The sequence below is a fragment of the Mytilus edulis genome, chromosome 14 (genome assembly GCF_963676685.1).
Source record: "Mytilus edulis chromosome 14, xbMytEdul2.2, whole genome shotgun sequence".
Taxonomy (NCBI): domain Eukaryota; kingdom Metazoa; phylum Mollusca; class Bivalvia; order Mytilida; family Mytilidae; genus Mytilus; species Mytilus edulis.
This window is the reverse complement of record NC_092357.1, coordinates 56,910,874-56,926,312: the sequence shown is the minus strand read 5'-3', so window position 1 is coordinate 56,926,312 and position 15,439 is coordinate 56,910,874. Positions and strand designations below refer to the sequence as shown.

General features: G+C 30.0%; 1 protein-coding gene across 1 annotated transcript in view; it reads left to right on the top strand.

Annotated features, from left to right (window-relative positions):
* LOC139503076 (spermatogenesis-associated serine-rich protein 2-like) overlaps window positions 1-12,098 on the top strand; it is a 32,377-nt gene extending 20,279 nt beyond the window's left edge. The window contains exons 8-15 of the mRNA XM_071292747.1: window positions 47-105; window positions 584-693; window positions 1,209-1,289; window positions 3,485-3,506; window positions 4,127-4,243; window positions 4,957-5,048; window positions 6,243-6,291; window positions 7,605-12,098. Of these exons, the coding sequence (XP_071148848.1) occupies window positions 47-105; window positions 584-693; window positions 1,209-1,289; window positions 3,485-3,506; window positions 4,127-4,243; window positions 4,957-5,048; window positions 6,243-6,291; window positions 7,605-7,834 (760 nt within the window). The 3' untranslated portion in view covers window positions 7,835-12,098. The remainder of the gene's footprint in view (window positions 1-46; window positions 106-583; window positions 694-1,208; window positions 1,290-3,484; window positions 3,507-4,126; window positions 4,244-4,956; window positions 5,049-6,242; window positions 6,292-7,604) is intronic.
* The last annotated feature ends 3,341 nt before the right edge of the window (window positions 12,099-15,439 follow it).

Below are 15,439 nucleotides of genomic sequence, written 5' to 3'. Positions count from 1 at the left end.
TTTTTAAATTCTTTTTTCTTATTTTTCTATAATTTTTCTTTTTTAGTTTGAATGACAGAGAGGTTGAACTTATCCAACAAATGGACCAAGTCAAGGTTGTAGCAAGTAAGTTTGTTAGCTTAGAAATTTGTCACTTAATATTCTTACTGCTGTCAGTCAAGTCTTAATAATCTCTCAATTTGAGAAAGAAGTTAGTAATGTACAAAGAATCTTTTTAATTTGATTTGAAAGAGCAAAAAACCAAAATCAATGGCCATAGTAGGATCAGAAATTAAACGAAAAAGTGCTGCCATATTCCTTAGGTTTTTTTTAACAGAAAAAAAACATGATACTTGTTGCTGAATAGTTGTCTTATATTTGCCACTGGCTGTTAAGAGATCACCAGTCCATTATAAATTTAATGTAAGTCACGTAAAAAAAAAAATTAGCTAAAATTTCATATAAAATAAGAAGATGTGATACAAACGACAACCACTGAACTACAGGCTTCTGACTTGGGACTGACACACAAAGCATGTTGCATGATCAAATATGCTTGCTGGTACCAAACCTTCACCCTAATATAATCGTTACTATATTTTAGGTGATGCCTTCCACATGAGACAGACTAGTGCTGTTGACCTTAAAAAGAACATAGATAGGGCTGACAGAATGGATGATAAACAGATAGCTCAACTTAGAGCTGATGTTAAGGTAATTCTTATATTTAATAATCTATTGGCCAATGCCAGTATTTGTGTAATTGACCCAGTTATAACAGTCTGTGCTAAACTTTTTTATTGTCTGTCTGACCAAAAAAGTTCAACTGAAAAATCTAAAAATTTCTGTCTGACCGAATGTTTTGTCTGACATTTCGACGGTTTGAAATCATACACTGTTATTAGTTATTTATTTTTAGTTGTTTCCCTTAGGAGGTACATCAAATTTTCAATGACATTGGGAATCCAGAGGAAAGAGATAGCGCTCATTATCTCTAATTATTGTGTGTAACCTTTATGTTCTTCAATCTTTTAATTTTTGGTCAAACTACTTAAAAACTATTGATACAACAGAAAAAAACACATCAACACAGAAAAAAAAAAAAACACAAATTTTTTTTTTACATTTTCAAATTGTCTAAAGTGGTTTGATGTTTTGGAAATTCTTATGATAAAATAAGCATCAAAGTTCTCTTGTTTGAAGCTAAAATTATTTATTTAATTTTTCAGCATTTTGTCAGTGAAAGAAAGATGGATGAAGATTTAAGTCGGACAACACGATTTTTGTATGATTCTGATTATCTTAAAAAAGTAAGTGGAGCGCTTGTGAGGTAAAACCTCGGATGTTTGATATGATGTTGACAGCTATTAATCATCTTATGGGCTCAACATTGAACAAAACTTGTTTGGTAAAATGGTTTATAAAAGGCAAACTTCTAGGAATATTCATAACAGACAGTTCCTAATCAAATGTCAAAATTAAAAGCTACATGACTAAATGTTAAACAATTATGTCAAGAAAACTAGCTTTATGATGAAAAAGTAAACTTGTTCTCATCCTGAAAGATAATGATACAGATACTTCTGTTTCAGAGTCTAATGCATTCTGGGTTATATTTTCAAAGATGTACATCAAAACATTGTCATTGGTAAAAGGAAACTACCTAAGTATAGAAATTCAACCAATATTGTGGCGTTTTTTTAAATTTGGGGTATGAACAATAAAATTATCCATAGTCCATTAAATTCTGTAATGGCCAATTGTCCAGCGATCTGTTAATTGACTCAAAATAGAGAAGAAGATGTGTATGAATGCCAATGAGACAACTCTCCACAAGAGACCAAATGACTTACAAAAATATCAACTTTAGGTCACCTCATGGCCTTCAACAATGAGCAAAGCCCATACTGCATTGTCAACAATAAAAGGCCTGGAAATGACAAATTTTAAATAATTCAAACGAAAAAACTATTCCCCTTATTTATGTGCAAAATAAGTAACAAAAAACAAATACTGTAAAAGCAGAAATTTTTTCAAGGAGGATTTAATTTTTTTTTTATTTAGTGGAAAGAATATATCCACGAAATTAAAACCTCCACGAAAAATTTAAATACATATAATATCACCTCCGTTTAAAGAAATCACGAAATTAAATCCCCATGAAATCTTATATAGAGACAAAACAACAAATATTAACCCCACAAAAATTAAGTTTTTACGGTAGGTAACAAACAAAAACCACTGAATTACAGGCTCCTGACAATGTATTTATATACAATATAACAGAAGATCAATCTTTATCATTCATGAGCTTGTTTTAAACACTATATTATATGTAAGTATTTTTTTTTATGAAAATCAGTTTATTATATACTCATTTTATTGTCGAGCCTGCAACTTTTGTTGCAGAAAGCTCGACATAGGGATAGTGATCCGGCGGCGGCGGCTACGGCGGCGGCGTTAGCTAACTTCTTAAAAGCTTTATATTTTAGAAGGTGGAAGACCTGGATGCTTCATACTTTGTATATAGATGCCTCATGTTACGAAGTTTCCGTCAGTCACATGTCCAATGTCCTTGACCTCATTTTCATGGTTCAGTGACCACTTGAAAAAAAAGTTCAAATTTTTTGTAATGTTGAATTCTCTCTTATTATAAGTAATAGGATAACTATATTTGATATGTGCGTACCTTGCAAGGTCCTCATGTCTGTCAGACAGTTTTCACTTGACCTCCACCTCATTTCATGGATCAGTGAACAAGGTTAAGTTTTGGTGGTCAAGTCCATATCTCAGATACTATAAGCAATAGGGCTAGTATATTCGGTGTATGGAAGGACTGTAAGGTGTACATGTCCAACTGGCAGGTGTCATCTGACCTTGACCTCATTTTCATGGTTCAGTGGTTATAGTTAAATTTTTGTGTTTTGGTCTGTTGTTCTCATACTATATGCAATAGGTCTACTATATTTGTTGTATGAAATGATTGTAAGGTGTACATGTCTAGCGGGCAGATGTCATGTGACCTTGACCTCATTTTCATGGTTCAGTGGTCAAAGTTAAGTTTTTGAGTTTTGGTCTTTTTATCTAATACTATATGCCATAGGTCAACTATATTTGGTGTATGGAAATATTTAATGATCTTTATGTCAGTCGCGCAGGTTTTATTTGACCGTGACCTCATTTTCACGGTTCATTGCACAGTGTTAAGTTTTTGTGTTTTGGTCTATTTTTCTTAAACTATAAGTAATAGGTCAACTATATATGTTGTATAGAAGCATTGTTAGCTGTACATGTCTGCCTGGCATGGTTCATCTGACCTTGACCTCATTTTCAAGGTTCATTGGTCTTTGTTTAGTTATCTTGGTTAATGTTAAGTTTATGGTACAGTTGTTATAAAGCTTAGCTTTTTACTTAGGACTATCAACATAATATCAATGATTAGTATAGAAGGCGAGACATTTCAGCGTGTGCACTCTTGTTAAACATTTGCTTTTGGTTTTTGCAGGAAATATCACAGTTTGGTGAAGGTATGTATATTCATTGATTCCTTATATAGGGGAATAGAATAGTCCTAGCCATGAAAAAAGTAAAACAATTCAAACAATATCTTAACAAACAGCTTGATTCGAGAAATACAATTTAGCAAAAAAAAAAATTACACATATACTATCAGTAACAACTGTTTTACAACTCCTGATGTGCTACAGGGACATAAAGAATATGGTGGGTTGAAAATGAATCTGATTTCTCAACCCTCCTAACTTAGGACAGTGGTGTTACAGCACAAGTAATCAAATTTCAAACATGCACTGTTCACAGAAATTATAACAATACTGAAAAGTATGCTTTAGAAAAGAGGGACGAAAGATACCAGAGGGATATTTAAACTCAAAGGTTGAAAATAAACTGACAACGCCATGGCTAAAAAATAAAAAGACAAAAAAAAAAAAATAAAGACATTTTAACGTGGGGTGATCTCAGGTGCTCTGGAAGGGTAAGCAGATCCTGCTCCACATGTGGCACCAGTCGTGTTGCTCATGTAATTATAAACCCGGCTTATTTAACGATTTTAATGGTAGTCTTATTAGATTGAACTTTGCCAATCTCTCTCATACAAAGACTTGAACTAATTTTATATTTCTCACAGTTGTTCCAGTAAAATGTACATATTCTATTCGCCGTCCGTCTGTCTCTTCTGTGGCCAGTACTGAGGAACCAGTAGCAGTGGAAACCAGTCACACAACACCTGTCTCTCATTCAGAAAGTAAGTAGAACTTCAAATGTAGTAAGAGTCCTATAGGAATGGCTGTACGTGCACAATTAAATTTTAGTAAATACTTGTTAAATGATAAATATTAAGTGCTACTGATAATTCAGAAGTTATTGCAAGGTTTTTATTAGTGCTAATAATGTGACTGGGTGAGTATAGCTAAAATAAAATTTGGTATTTTGATAACATAAACATATATCTTTATGCAGATTTTTTGTAATCACAATTATTAAACTCACTATTTTGTTAATCCATGAAAAATTATATGCAATCAATAGTTTTTGAATTTTCAGTAATTGAATTTTTTAAGCTACTTAGGGCTAATCCAGAAAAAAATGTAGGGGGATGGGAGTGGAAGGCAGTTTTTGTCAGCACCCGCCACCCAGACAATTGTAATTGAGAATTATAGTGCATTATAGTGTGAAAAGTTGCTCTGATACCCATCACCCATGTATTATTAATACAATGTGCCTTCCAACCCCCCAACCCCCCCCTACATTTTTTTTCTGGAATAGCCCTAACAACTATATTTTTGTAAAATGTCAGATTTATAAAAGAAAAAATAAATGGTCCTTTATAATGACAGGATGACACCTTGAGGAGTTCGGGGTCAATAATTGTTAATATTGGCTATGTGATCTTGCTCATTAAAATTTCTCTAACTACTTGTGCTGTACATTATTAAATATGAGTATTCTGACTTGTAGGTGAGGACCCACATCCACACGGACTGGATCGTAAAGCAACAGAAGAAGTAGCAGAACTACAACAACGACTTAAGAATTCTCTTCATGTTCAGGTACAGTAATATATATTCTTATTTTGAAATAGTTGCATTGCCATTCAATTTTATTATCAATAGTCATGAGGACCAATTTAAAAGTCGGCTCTACACCTTCTTGTGGTTTCCCTGTACCCTGGATTAATATATTGTACGTGCACCTGCGCATTGCGTAAAAGTTGCAAGAATTTGGTCAACGCAAGTTTGTCCTTTTACATATTTCATATAAGGATATAATATTGTATTATATTGACGTTTAATTCACTCTATATCTTGAATAATGCACACCTTTATCAAGAAATGATTTGAATATTAAATATAAGTATTGCCTTTGGTGTTCTATATGGATGTTTCCGGTGCCTATACACAATGCAAAACGAATTAACAGTATAATTTATATTTAAGAAAATTGAATCTGATGAAATTTTCATTTGTGTCATTTGTCATTTGGTCATTTGTATTAAATCAAGACTTTTAACTGAATTATCATATTCAATATTTTGTAATTTATCGTTGTGTCCATGTGTTCGGACACAAAACGCATGTCAACTATATTTTGCACCAAAACCTTGCCACTAATGGTACAATTTGTCAGGTAAGGAAAAGGTAAAATCACAAAAATACTGAACTCTGAGGAAACTTTAAAAGGAGAGTCCCTAATCAAATGGCAAAATCAAAAGCTCATACATATTGAACACAAGTCTCTTCATTTTGGGTATTCATGATATATTTTATCAGTTAAATTTTGTTGGAATAAAATTATTAAAGATTTATGGGTTTACAATGCAGTACTAATAATGAAATCACTTTTAAAACAAATTGTCAAGCAAATTTTCTCTGAATTTGTTCGAATGGATTGAATTTTTTGTCTGAATGCATGGAAATGTTTGGTCTAAATTTATAAACATTTCCTCTTCATGATAATCTTTTGAAGCCACAGACCTTTCGGAAAATTTTATTTAAGATCATTTTGGCCTGTAGAAAAATTGGTTTGTGGCCAATCAAAATGGCTGAGTTTATTTAAATGAATGGATCCCAATTATCTCTGAATTTGTCTATATGCATAAAAAAAAATTCTGAATCTATCTAAATACATCAAAATGTACTCTGAATCTGTTTAGATGCATCAGTTTTCCCTGAATATGTCTGAATGCATTAAACTTTTCCCCAATCTGTCAGAACACATTGACATTAATTTGTTCTTCTTTACAGGGCTATGACAAGTCATCACCAAGACCTAGTAGCAGTCAGGATAGCAGAGGTAGGGGTAACATTAATTACAAACGATAGAGAACTACTAATTAACAGGCATTACTTAGCAAACTATAATGTTTTAAAATTATGAGAGTTAAAGAGAAATCTAAACGTTGAAAATTATGCCAAATTATTAGAATTCTAAATGAAAAGCTGGATTCTCTCTGATGTTAACCTTTAAACTGTGCTGATCCTGATACCATTGTAATATAACTCATATTAATTTTTCCTCAACAAAAGTACAACGCAATGTTATGTAAAATAATGTGTTTTTCTGTATCAATTTGTTCGAGTTATGTGATATCAGAATAAAATGATATATGTAGAAAATCAGTGTACAGCTTGGGCAAGGGTTGTGTTGATTATCGTTAGATTCAGATCTTGAGAAAAACAATGAAACTGTCTGTTGTAGATTCTAAGAATGTCAATACCAGTTCAGGAAAAAACATTGGAAAAATTCTTTGTTTTTATTTTCTCTTTATACGAAAAACTGGACACTTAATCCTTTTGTCTTCAATTTTTTTATGCCCCACCTACGATAGTAGAGGGGCATTATGTTTTCTGGTCTGTGCGTCCGTCTGTTCGTTCGTTCGTCCGTTCGTCCGTCTGTCCCGCTTCAGGTTAAAGTTTTTGGTCGAGGTAGTTTTTGATGAAGTTGAAGTCCAATCGACTTCAAACTTGGTACACATGTTCCCTATGATATGATCTTTCTAATTTTAATGCCAAATTAGAGATTTTACCCCAATTTCACGGTCCACTGAACATAGAAAATGATAGTGCGAGTGGGGCATTCGTGTACTGAGGACACATTCTTGTTTTGATTTATTTTTTGATGATATTTATATAAGCTATTCTGAATATATGGGATTTTCACAGGCCAGTAGAAAGAGAATGTGATTTCATAAATCGATGTCAATGATGAGAAAGTAGTAGGGAAATTCCCTCTTGTTTGAAAAAATATCTATAATTATCATAGACATTTCATTACCCGTGTTGTACCAAACTGAAACAAAGTAGAATTAATCCAGTAAAAATATACATAAACAGAGACATAATTAAAATATTTTATATTATGAATTGCTTAACCAACACCTCTTACTTTTCATATTGGTAGATATAGATTGTAGTTTGTTTATAAGGATTTGTATTAACAATTTAAAAAATATGACTTATAAATTATTTTTTTTTATGTACGGTAAATATGAAATCCTGTTGTTACAAATAGACCATGTTATTTCAGGGCAGAAGGAAAGTTAAGGGTCTTTAATCGACCCTGACATTTAATCGACCCTGACTATAAACTGATAATTTGTTTTTCAGAAAATCCACAGAACCAACGAAGACATGACCAAAGACAATATGGTGGACCAAGACCACAGTCAGGGCAGAGAGGTCGTGGTGGCTATGGCTACAGAGGTAGAGGTAGAGGTCGAGGTGGAGGAGATGGAGAAGGCTACAGGGGTAGAGGTTCTGGTCGTCCCAGAAGTCCAAGGAAAGACTACCCACAAGAAGGAAGGGGAACTAACTCTACTGTCAATTCTAGTCTTTAACTTTTTTCAGCAAAAGTATTAAACTGCTGATTACAGAAACAATGTTTATTGAAATGAAAAGTTTATAGATTCTTGTTAAAATGTGATAAAAAAAATTGTAAAAAAATATATATACTGCACACCTTGTAGTCAAAATACAGTTATTTATTCATTCTATTTTTAAAAATTTATCGTAGAAAGTTGCCGGGTGAAATTGTTTTTTTTTTTGTTATAACTATTTTTCTGAGTAACAACGAAATTCCTGACAATAACAGGATGATGTTTAATGTAATGAACTTGTGGGTTTTTGTTTAGGTGTAGAACCTATGAAAAGATAAAAATCACAGGAAATATTTTTGTTGCTTAGTATACTGTGATCATTCATTAGTTTTGTTGATATATTTTCATTGTTGGTAACTCACAGATGTTTCGATGTCACTCACGTTTAAATACAATGTTGTTTTTTTTTATTCTTCTGCGTGTCATAGACATAATAATGTTCAGTTAAGAGACCCAATTAAATATTTTGAAAAATAAAAAAATTTTGACTGGCTTTTCTTTCATCTTAAGTTTGAAATTCAGGTTATTAGGAAAAATGCTAGAGCTTAATTATGAACTAGTGCTAAAAGCTTAAATTTAAACTAGTGCTAGTAGGTTTCATGTAAAATAGTGTTTGGTGGTAAAATCTGAACAAGTGCTAGAATGTTTAAATTTGAACTAGTGCTAGGAGGTAAAATTTTAACTAGTGCTTGGAGGTTATATCTAAACAAGTGCTAAGAGGTTAAATTCAATTTACTTCCTCCTTCAAAATATTAACTGTCTTATAAAAAAATGTCCTTTTTTGAAAATTTAATATGTGAGTTACTGCAGTAAATCACTACCAGATTTCAAAGTTTATTGATGAGTTGAACCTTTCATAACTTGATTGTTACTGTCATCATACATTTACATCTATATTTTATATCCACTTCACATTTTTGTTATTGCAGTCCTCAATATTCTTCTGTCCTCAAGTAGTTAGACGTAGAATGTTTAATAATTTGATATGCAGATTTCCTTCATGTTCTATTAGAATTCACCAATTTATTGTTAGAAACACTTTACTCATTTTCTGGAAATAAGAGACATTGAGGTTTATTCAAATTTCATGTTAATCGGTAAACCAGAAAACTTCCAATCTAGAAAAACCTGTTTATTGCAGTTGAATTTTGTGTGTCCGAAGCGCTATTCCGAAATAACATTCATTAAGAATATTTACTTCCAAAAATTTGAAAGTTAAGGATGTATGAATATGTATATATGAGAAGCCTATAGGGAATAGCTAGATCAACATAATGTTAAATTTGCCTGAGGGAGCTGAAAAATTAGTTTATTAAAAATTTATCAATAGATAATCTAAGAAAATTGTTAGATTGTGTTTGTACTGACGCACTGACTACTGAGTGAAATTAGGCCATATGGTTTCAGAAAAACTTATCAATAGAGAATCGAAGAAAAAATTGTTATAGATTGTGTCATTACTGATGCACTGATTACTGAGTGAAATTTGGCCATATGGTTTCAGAAAAACTTATCAATAGAGAATTGAAGAAAAAAATGTTTGATTATGTCATTACTGACACACTGACTACTGAGTGAAATTAGGCCATACGCTAATGTGTTTTTATTTGTGTTCATAAAATGGTTGTAAATCTAAACAGTTGTTTAACTTCCCTGCTTTGATTTTTCTATAAATAAAAAAGGTCCATAATCTCAGTGATGACCAAGGCATATTATTGTAAAGTCTTATTAATGCTATAAATAAAGGAAAATGATAAAAAAAAGTTGCTATAAAAAAATTCTGCAAAGTGCACAAGACAGATCTTTAAGATTTTCAATTTAACATCATATTTTCTATGTTTTATTTTTTCTGGCAAAATCAATATAACTTTTCAAGAACAGGCACATTTAGATTTTCAAGCTTATTGTCTCCCCTTTTTCATGACACCTTATTTTTAGCATGATATTGTATTTATTTAGATGCTTGAATGTATGCATGTTAATCTTTTAATCAGGTATTACCTATCTAGTCTATATGTTTAAACAGTAAATTTTCCTGGAATATTTCATTTTGTTCATAAGGGTCTGGATAGGGGATTACAGAATAAAGAATGAAGGACAGAATAAAAAGGGCCTGAAATAGAAAGAATAAAAAAGAATAAAAAATAAAAGGCCAAAAATTCAGAGAAAAATGCATGGGATGCTGAAATATAAAAATAGTGAAAAATCACATAGAAAATAGATAAAAAAATAAAGAATTGAAGAATTCCAATCCAGACCCTTGTACAGGCTTGTTAAGATTATTCTTGTTGCTTGTTATATAAATTTCTATTGGACCATTTAAAATGTCAACTGTATTTTCATTGTCTTGTTCATCAAAGTCTACTAGTCTATTTGTGTGAAAAATATTTTTCTAGATTTTTATTTACCCTTGAAAATTACCTTATTTTATAGTACTGTCTATAAAAATTCTTGTCTTATATTTTTTTTAAACTTTTTTCACAATATTGAAAATGAATAAATTGAAAAAGGGGGAAGGGGGAGTGAAAATATCTATTATGTTATTGCATGAAATTTTTATGAAGATAGAATGCACAAGAATTGTTAAATTGTAATATTTACTGCATGTAATTTTTATCTATAAGGCCACAACATTTTATCTAGTAGTTCTGAAAGTATCTGTTTTGATCCAGACTATTGCACATAAATATTTTCCATACAATTTTTTATCAGATATGCATCAATAGAAATATCAAAATTCCAGCATTTAAGAAATTAAGTCATTTTTGATTATTTTGCACAAGTCGCTTTTTCATCTTTTATATAATAAACTGAAATATCAACTAATAAAAAAAAACACCAAAAAAACATGACACTAAATTATTTTCAAATTGCAACAGTTCATATCATTTTGATTTAAATGTTATTTGTTATTTAGCATCTTCTGTGAAAGGCATGTTAAAAAAATACATATTCAAAGTTTTGATAGATATAATAATAAATAGAATTGAAATGTATAAATACAAAAAATTGTGACAATTAATCAATTGTAATACATATGTTGGAAAAAGAGACCAAGAAGAGAAATTTTAAGTTCAATAAGAAATATGGATATTGTTAATTAAAATTAATTATCGGCTTGAACTTATGAAAGTGAACAATCGTTCTGGTGCATGCTTTGTTAGAACTTTGATACTTTTTTATGAGTAGTCTTAAAAACTAGAAATGAAATTGTTGTGGCCTAAAGCATGTTTTCCCCTGTTCTGTTGTTATTGTTGAACTTATTTATATATAATTAGATGTTTACTTATACACATATATGTTTTTAACAGGGTTAGGAACAGGACATAGTGCCAAAGCATAAAAGAGGTTCTCTAAAAATGAAAGAATAAATTCTAAAGACAACTCAAGTATTATATCCAGGTGTTTTAATCATGATTAATATGATTAATTAAAAACTAGCTCATCTTAATGGTTAATAATGATTTTCTTGTGGCCCATCTTCAAATTTATGTATATTCTTCCTTAACATTTACATTTTTCTATGAAATTACCAAACCAATTGTGATTTTTGTCCTGTTTCACTAGACCTTGTTTACTAGGGTCTTGTTTTAGGGCCCAAAACCTCTAATGCAAGTCTCTTTCGAATTATATTCTACGCTTGTTGATTATATAGTCAGTATTCATGTAAATAAAGTTGTTCATGATGATTTTCATGAGCTTACGAAAGTAAACGATCCTTCCGTTGTAATTTTAGTCTTTATTTGGGGTCTTTGTTTTAGGATCTAAAATCTATAAAACAAGGCTCTGTCAAATTATATTCTATGCTTGTTGATTATATATTCAGTATTCTTGTACATAAAGTTGTTATCAATATACACATATTATTTTGTGCAATGTATTTTAGGGCTACTACCTTCATGTGTCAAATTCTGTTTACCTCCTTTAAATGTTTATTATTTTTATGGTTAATATTTTTTCCTACATAGTGACTGCTTTTAGAGTACTTGAGAAGTTTGGTGTTATAAAGTGTTTTTCTGATTTCAATGCTAGAATTTTCCTACATTTCTTTACATATTACAATTCAAAGAAAATAAGGAGATTAATGTTTTTTTCGACTGAAAAATTAAAGCAATGCTGCATATATTTAAATTGTTCATTGAAGATTTATTGAATAGGAAATTCCTTAAATTTGAAATACTTTTTGTTATAAGCGTGATTTGGAATCTTCTGACCTGAATTTTTTTTTAAAACAAGCGTTAAGTTTGTATGTATAGGAAAAAAAAGAATAAAGAATCAATTTAACTTTGATTTACACATAATTTAAAAATGCTATTGAAAGTTATAGATGAGAACATGTGAATGATTGTGGCAATTTGTTACAAGGGATAAGCTTGAATGAGTAAGAATAGTCTTTCCTCATGTATTTTTTAATTTTCCATAGCATATTGTTATGTATTATCCAATCTTTACAAAAGCAAGTAAAGGTATTTACCTTTTCCCATAACTTTTGTATTAACTATGCATTATACATTTAAGAGGATGTCCAAGTAAATATCAGGCAAATCCTATGATATGGGTGGCACAACATAATTTTTTTCCCACTGAATTTTTGGTTCCAATGCAATGTTTATATCATACAAAGGATATATATGTCAAAGATATTTTTGAATCAACAGTGAATGGCTCAGAAAATGATTTTAAAGTTCACTATCAATGCAACAAAATTTTGTACAAAATGAAGAGTTATCTCCCCTTTTTAATGAATTTTCAGTGCTTTCTATGTATTTTTGTTCTCATTATTTGTTGCAGTTAATATAAAAAACACAATTTAACTTTGAGAAAGAATGAATTTGTGATATGAAATAGATGAAAAAATTTTGAAAACAAAATATGTCATGTGCCATCCACTGCCTGGTTTTTCCATGGACACCCTCTTAACAATTTCTTTTCTAAAGTTATTACTTTGAATTTCTTTCACAAATATTTATAGTTGTTGACATATGTTCATTTGTGAAGGATAATATGTTACTAAATAAATATCTGTTTAATTCTGTGAGAAAAATAGGTAATGAGTACTATAGCAATGTTGATCTATTACCAGATAATAAATTGTCGATGGTATTTTTAAATGTAATATAAATGTAAGCCAGTTATTATTGTATGTAAATATAAGGTAAAAAAGATAGTTCTTTACAAAGTTGTTAACAAAAAGTTACATTTTTACTTACTTTCAGACAAATTACACAATAAAAAAATATAACCTTTTCTCTGATTTTTTTTTACTACAAGAATAATTCAGTCTTGACAAAAGAGATAGAATTTAAAAACAAGTGTTTTTTTTTTAAACCTTTAAAATTTTGTTTAGAGAAATTATATTTTGAAAAATAACTCGCTAAATTGTTGAAAGGAAAACAAAATTAATGTAATGCATTTATTCACTCAATTTTGAGGGTGATAATTTATAATCTATTTTATTATGAAAATATTATAATAGATCTAGAAAGAATTATTCTATCTCAGAAATTTAGTTTTGGATAAAGCTTGAAATTGTTTTCTAAGACAATTGAAAAAAAATCTTTACAAAGGGGAAATAACTTAGGTTTAACTTCTGTTGTGGAAGAAGAAAATCATTATTTTGTGAATTGTCTGGAAGTGTCTCTACTTAATCAGGTTATAATGTGCCGACAAAAACTGTGATTTAATTTAAATTTATTTATTCTGATACTACTGGTGTGTCTCAATATGTTACTGTAAAATCAATAATATCTCAATTTACAGTTTGCCTTTAAATGCTATAAATAGAAATATTCTTAGATTCTCACACATCAAGTCCATCATTTACTGCATGCCTTAAATTGTTTCATACATCTCAAGATTACAGCAGATCTAACTGAGATTCTTACTCATCAAGGCCATCATTTACTTTATGCCTTTATTTCCTATACATCTCAAGATTTAAGCAAGTTACATAAGATCTATCTAAATGTGAACAAAGAACAACAAAGTTAAATACGCGTGCTTACGTAGTTGACCATGAAATATATATTACAGTTTATTAGTTATTGTGTTGTCAGAAGTGGCTTTCACGATTCAAACTATGCCGACTTTGGCAAAACCAGCAAATTAAATATCCACTAACAAGTCATCCACAAAAATTGGTAACCACGAAAATAAATGAATCCACTGTAATACATAGACATTACCTTTTTTGAGACCAGGAAATATTAAAATTTATGCATAATAGTGGCAGCATTTTTTTTTTTTTTTTAATTGTTAACTTGGAAGAGTTGAGAATCAAGAATACTTTTATTAAGGCCTCATTTTAAATTTTGTTATGATTGTAGATACTTAGCTACTTTTGCATAGGTACTATTTCTGTACTAAAATATGTAGTACTGGAAATTTACTTTTAATATTTAGTACTCTCTTTACTTTAGCTGAAAATGTAACTATAGTAACCCAAAATCTGTAGCACCTAAATTTCAAGTACAAATCAAGTACTGTAAAATACAGGTACCTAAATATTACAATAATTTTAAAGTAACAAAATAGTACTGAATATTAAAAGTAGATTTCCAGTACTACATATTTTTAGTACAGAAATAGTACCTATGCAAAAGTAGCTGTGTACTTGGGAATAATTATATTACATGGTGTTGTATTATTCGTTGACCTTATTAGGTCATAATTGTTGAATAGATAACAAGGACAGAAAAAATATGACAGGACTGTTAAAAATACATGTATTCTAAAAAAAATTCTGACATCTTGTTCTACATGAGTTTATATGTTTGTTCAAAGGAGAGCATGAAATTAAAGGATGTTTTATTTATCATTTCAAACAAACTTTTCATTACAAGATATATTAAAATATTGTCTTTCATTTGATGAAAATAAACTTCTCCAATTCAACCAAATGTTGGGAACTGTCTTAAAAAACAATATTTATAGTGCTAAATTTTCTATATATGTATTTGTTGTGATAGTTGCCAGTTTATAAAGTTAAAGTACTTTATGTTATTATATTTTCTACATTCTACTAAAAATATTTTAAGATCTCAAAATTGATTTATTTAATTTTTGTTCAAGTAATTGTTTGTCTACACGGTATGATTTTGTTTCAATTTATACATGTGCACCTGCTTTCAACTAAAATTTCACCATGTGAACTCTTCAAATCAGATGTCATTTGGGTAATCTAACGGAAAATCGTATTTTGTGTACATACAATGTAATACTAAGATATTCCTGTGGGACGTTATGAAGTCAGATAAGAAATCGACCCCTGAAAGCGCACCTTAAGGCATCACTGACAAATCTGTTTATCAGATTTTAGAAATAATAATTTATGATCAATTCCAAAAAGATTTAATGATTTTTAAGCTGATTTTTCAATTTCAAAATCTTGTAAATATGTCTTTCATTGGTGTAAATTTTGTTCAAAGCACGAAAAAGATCCTCAGAAACGTTGAATTTATTTCTCATTAACAATTTGAATAGTTTAGTATAAATTTTCAAGTATATCAAGTAGTAGTTTAATGGAGCAGTATTTTCTCTTAAAGGAGCAGTGGTGGTAAAATATCT